Raw genomic sequence first — 5,056 nt, 5'->3', positions numbered from 1 at the left:
AAGAGTTATTCAGCGGGGGTTGGAGTGAAGGGGAGCGGCGGGCAGAATGCAGCGGAGGGCTTGCCCGCTAGGCGGGAACTTGGCCTTGCTGATAATCTTCGTGGTTTCCTGCAGCATTCGCCCCGATTCCCTTTGGGGGAATCTATCTGCCCCTGGAGGTCCCAGCCAGCCAGTGTCACCGCTCGCCGCTGGTGCTCGCCTATGACCAGGCCCACTTCTCTGCGCTCGTGTCCATGGAGCAGAAGGAGAGCGCCAAGGAACAAGGTGCTGGGTGCAGTGTCTGTGCCTCTGCTGCCTTTCCGCTTGGGAGAACTGAAGTGGGAGAGTTTAGAACATAGGAGGGAAGAATTAAGTGACATGCACCCCGGTCAGCGCACATTGATGCTGTTTTTCCAAGCTGTGAGATACACCAGCGTTTTAAAATTCTTTAAAAACTAACAAACAGAGGTTTGGGAAGAAACACGGTAGGCTGTAATCCCTGCCCCCTGTTCTGGAGTAAAGAGCCTATGGATTAATGTCATGGAACCTTCCAAATGTCATAGAACCTTCGCCGTATTTGTCTTAATGATGACCTTGAATTTCCTGAATTTACATCGACTGGCAAGAATGTCGTAGTGTTAGTTGACTGACTCGTGGGGCGTCGTGGAGATTAGCGACCTAAATTCCGTGCTGGATAGTAAGGGAAACGCAGCCTGCTAGTTTGTGAGGCTAGTGCGCTTCCCACGCAAGCACTGGGGGTGACCGCGGTGATCACGCTGCCCCCTCAGCCTCCTTTTCGGTGAAGTCAGTCTGTGTTCACTGGCCTTCCTCGCTCCTCAAGGAGACTCCTAATGATGTGTTTTTCCCTCCCCAGCTGTGATCCCACTTACAGATTCAGAGCATAAGCTGCTGCCCTTGCATTTTGCTGTGGACCCTGGAAAGGGCTGGGAGTGGGGCAGAGACGACAACGACAACGTCCGACTGGCCAGGTGAGGCAGGCCTGGCCTCTGCATCCGCTTTGTGGCCGCGATCTCTTCCACATTCAGCGTCCGTCTCCCAGGCACCCTTCCTCGGCTCAGAGCAGGACAGTCACAGCCCAGCTCTCGTGTCCTCGGGACGATGGAGAGCTGGGGGACAGGTCGGGCACCAGGACTCTTGCAGTGTGGACCTGCTTCTTCGCCCTGTGAAAGAGATTGGAGTCCTGGGGTCTCGATCTGTTCTTTCCTTACACTATGAAAAGCGGCTTTGCACCGATACCTCCCAGGGTCCCCAAAACAGTGATCAGAAAATCAAAATAATGAATGTACACTTCTTCTCCCAGGCCAAGAGAGAGGGCTTTTAAATAATTGACCAAAATACTTTGCTCTGGATGTTTGCCTTTCTGGAATTTAAACAGCGCTTCCTTCTTTGGGCTCCTGGAACTGGGACCCAACTGAAAGCGTTTGATTAAAAAACCCAGAGTTTACGCCTTTAAGTGAGAGCCCACCTAACTTTCAAAAGCTCCTTCTAAATAATATCTGCATCAACAACAATAACAATGGGTACCATTTCGCATTTTCTGTTTTCAAGACACGGCTGGGTCCTTTCCAAATACCATTTTAGTCCTCGTTAAAACCCTGCAGGATATATTATTATCTGTACCTGTTATCAGCCCCAGTCGAATTTCAGGGAGGGTGAAGTGACTTACTCAAGGTCATCAAGCTTAGTAACTGGTGTAGCTCTAATTCAAATCCAGCCCAGTCCGAGTCCCAAGCCCGCTCCCTCTGGACCTCCTAGCTGTCACACTGCTTTGCTTTTTAAAGGTCGCAGCACATTTCTAATTCTTTTTCTCCTTTTCCTAGTGTCATCCTGTCCCTAGAGGTCAAACTGCATCTGCTTCATAGCTACATGAATGTGAAGTGGGTCCCCGTGTCCTCAGATGCACAGGTGAGGACGTCCCCACCTCAGCCTTGTGCGTCCTCATTTCTGGTGGCAGGGAGAACGAGCTCTGGTGGCACGCTGCTTCTGAGTCTCTTCCGGGTGGCGGCCGGGTCCAGGTGTCCAGGTTTGGGAGTGACCGGACTGCATCGGACGCTGTGCCAGAAGACACTTTGCCCTGCCTTTTGGCCTGTCAGCGACCCCGTTTCCCTCTCCGACCCAGCTCTGCTTTCTGATGTGAAAACACATTCCTCAAGAAGTTTTCTGAGGAGAGATTGTCATTACTTTGTCCCAAGCCCACTGTACATAGACCTCTGCGTCGGCACCAGAGGAGACAGAATAGCTTAAAGAGCTCCTGTTCCAGTGGGTTCTGAGGACGTCATTATTATCTGTGGGACAGGGGCACAGGAGCAGGGCAGAGGGCTGGGCCCCAGAGCCGAACTTCTGCAGGTTGGGTGGCCTGGGTTGCTCGTGGTTGGTCAGGACTTTCTAGGGCAGAATTCGGCACGGAGAATTTTATAATACAGGACATATTCTGGTGTCTGTAGAATGTTCTCCCTCCTCAGAGGTCGTGTATTGTGCAGTTACTCACTGCTCTCGAGGAGGCAGGCTTCGTTTTCACATCTCCCTATGACAGAAGGGAGTCAGCTTGCAGGGGGAGGTGAAAGTTAGATATTAGATACAGCTTTTCCTTGTCCATGGGAGGGTGACTGGAGCCGAGGAAGGACAGTGCCCTCCTGGGTGACTCTTCCCCTGTTATGACAGCGGCCTCTCTCTGAAACCAGTCACTTCCAGGACACAGTTCACAGGGGCGTTACCGCCCTCTTCCACGTGGCAATTCCTCCAGCAATGGCCTTGGGGAGTCCCATGAGCCAAGTGGAGGGGACGGAGGTCCCAGGGCCCTCCCCCGACCCAGAGCAACGGGACAACCGACAGCGCTGTTCTTGTTTCTCCCAGGCTCCCCTGGCCCAGCCCGAGTCTCCCACGGCTTCCGCTGGAGATGAGGCCCGGTCCACTCCCGAGTCCGGGGAATCAGACAAGGAGTCGGTGGGCAGCAGTTCTGCCAGCAATGAGGGCGGCAGGCGGAAGGAGAAGTCCAAACGGGACCGGGAGAAGGACAAGAAGAGGGCGGACTCCGTGGCCAACAAACTGGGCAGCTTCGGCAAAACCTTGGGCAGCAAGCTGAAGAAGAACATGGGAGGCCTGATGCACAGCAAGGGCTCCAGGCCCGGCGGAGTGGGAACGGGGTCGGGGACGAGCAGTGGCGCGGAGACGCTGGAGAAGAGGAAGAAGAGCTCGCTGAAGAGCTGGAAGGGTGGCAAGGAGGAGGCGGCCGGGGACGGGCCCGTGTCCGAGAAGCCCTCCGCCGAGTCTGTGGGGAACGGAGGGAGCAAGTACAGCCAGGAGGTGATGCAAAGCCTGAGCATCATGAGGACTGCCATGCAGGGGGAGGGGAAGTTCATCTTTGTCGGAACCCTGAAGATGGGTCACCGCCAGCAGTATCAGGAGGAGATGATCCAGCGCTACCTTTCTGACGCCGAGGAGAGATTCCTGGCCGAGCAGAAGCAGAAGGAGGCCGAGAGGAAGATCATGAATGGAGGGGTAGGGAGCGGGCCGCCTCCGGCCAAGAAGCCGGAGCCGGATGGCGGGGAGGAGCCGCTGACGGCCCCCCTGGTGGAGTCCAAGGCCTTGGCGTACTCTGCCGGTTACCCCGGGGGCTTTACCATCCCTCGGCCCTCTGGGGGCGGCGTTCACTGCCAGGAGCCCCGCAGGCAGTTGGCAGGCGGTCCGTGTGGGGGGGGCCTGCCACCCTATGCCACCTTCCCCAGACAGTGCCCGCCTGGGCGGCCCTCCCCGCATCAGGACAGCAGCCCTGCCCCGGAGCTGGGCAGTCACCCCAGGGACGGGGTCCACCGGGGCTCGTTGCTACCACCCGCCTTCCGCGTGGCCGAGCCCTACAGCAACGGCTACCGAGAGCCCCCAGAGCCAGACGGCTGGGCGGGAGGGCCCAGGGGGCTCCCCCCAACCCAGACCAAATGCAAACAACCGAACTGCAGCTTCTACGGACACCCCGAGACCAGCAACTTCTGCTCCTGCTGTTACCGGGAGGAACTGAGGAGGAGGGAGCGGGAGCCGGGTGGGGAGCTGCTGGTGCACAGGTTCTGAGGGGGCCTCGAGGGCAGGGGGCTCAACAAAGAAAGTCAGCTCGACTCATTGGCTCGTCAAGACCCAGCCCCCATGTTGACGGGGCAAATGCAGTGACGTTTGTGGGAACCTGGCTGGAAACTTTGAAGGTGTGTGTGCTGGGGAGCTGCCAGGCTGGAGGGACCAGGTCAGGGCCTGCGACGGTGCCTCGAGGGCCCGGCGCCTCCTTCGCAGATCTCGACTTGATGGGACTGAGGAGGTGTAGAGGGGAAAGGTGGCGATTCTGTCTCATGAGCCCCTGGGTCCATCCTGGGGCCTGTGGGAAGGTGGGGAAGGTTTGGGGCGGGGGGTGGGCAGAAGTCTGGGGGAGAAACAGGAAAAGCTGGTTCTCAGTCAATAAAAGAAAAAAACAGACCAAAGTTCCTTTAGGTCGGTAAAAGCACACGGTGGACTGAGTTGGGAATGTGGAGGGAAACAGGGAGATGAGACAAACTTGCTATCGATTTTAATTGTAGAAATGAGGGTTGGATAAATTCTTCCTCCTGAAGGATCTGGAAAGACAGGGCAGTAATGCGCGCCCGTGGGTGCCCGTGAGGAGGGGTCGAGTGAATTGATGTTTGGAGATGGGATGGGGAAGAACTTGAAAGTCGAGTTTTATTCCCTCTGAACACCACCTGCCATCTCTTCTCCTTCGAGAGGAGGTTGCCGGTAGCCCCGCCCCTCCGTTCCTCATCCTTTTTGAGGGCTGAGCTCAGCTAAATTAAGAAGGTTGTGATTTTTTTTTAAAGACTTTTTATTTTTTAAAAAAGTTCCCTTTGGGGACGGGAAGAGTGAGGGGAAGAGCAGCTGTGTGTGTTGACTCTTCTCCAGGTGAATTGGTGCAGAGGTGACCTTTTTTTAACTACTTAGCAATAACCACATTATGGGGTTTGCGTGCGCCTTGCGGTGGCCGGGGGTGGGGGGTTGGGGGGGACAGACCGTTGGCCAGACTGTTTCAAACAAACCCAAAAACCTA

General features: G+C 56.0%; 1 protein-coding gene across 9 annotated transcripts in view; it reads left to right on the top strand.

Annotated features, from left to right (window-relative positions):
- Positions 1 to 5,018, top strand: part of OTUD7B (OTU deubiquitinase 7B) — a 48,571-nt gene extending 43,553 nt beyond the window's left edge. For all 9 annotated transcript variants that reach the window (XM_015595490.2, XM_025052165.1, XM_015595488.2 and 6 more), the window contains 4 exons: positions 115 to 264; positions 854 to 968; positions 1,821 to 1,905; positions 2,854 to 5,018. In XM_015595490.2, coding sequence (XP_015450976.1) covers positions 115 to 264; positions 854 to 968; positions 1,821 to 1,905; positions 2,854 to 4,062 — 1,559 coding nt within the window. In that variant the 3' untranslated portion in view covers positions 4,063 to 5,018. The remainder of the gene's footprint in view (positions 1 to 114; positions 265 to 853; positions 969 to 1,820; positions 1,906 to 2,853) is intronic.
- The last annotated feature ends 38 nt before the right edge of the window (positions 5,019 to 5,056 follow it).

Source organism: Pteropus alecto, unplaced genomic scaffold (assembly GCF_000325575.1).
Source record: "Pteropus alecto unplaced genomic scaffold, ASM32557v1 scaffold106, whole genome shotgun sequence".
In the NCBI taxonomy this organism is placed as follows: Eukaryota; Metazoa; Chordata; class Mammalia; order Chiroptera; family Pteropodidae; genus Pteropus; species Pteropus alecto.
This window is presented reverse-complemented; position numbering and strand designations above follow the sequence as displayed.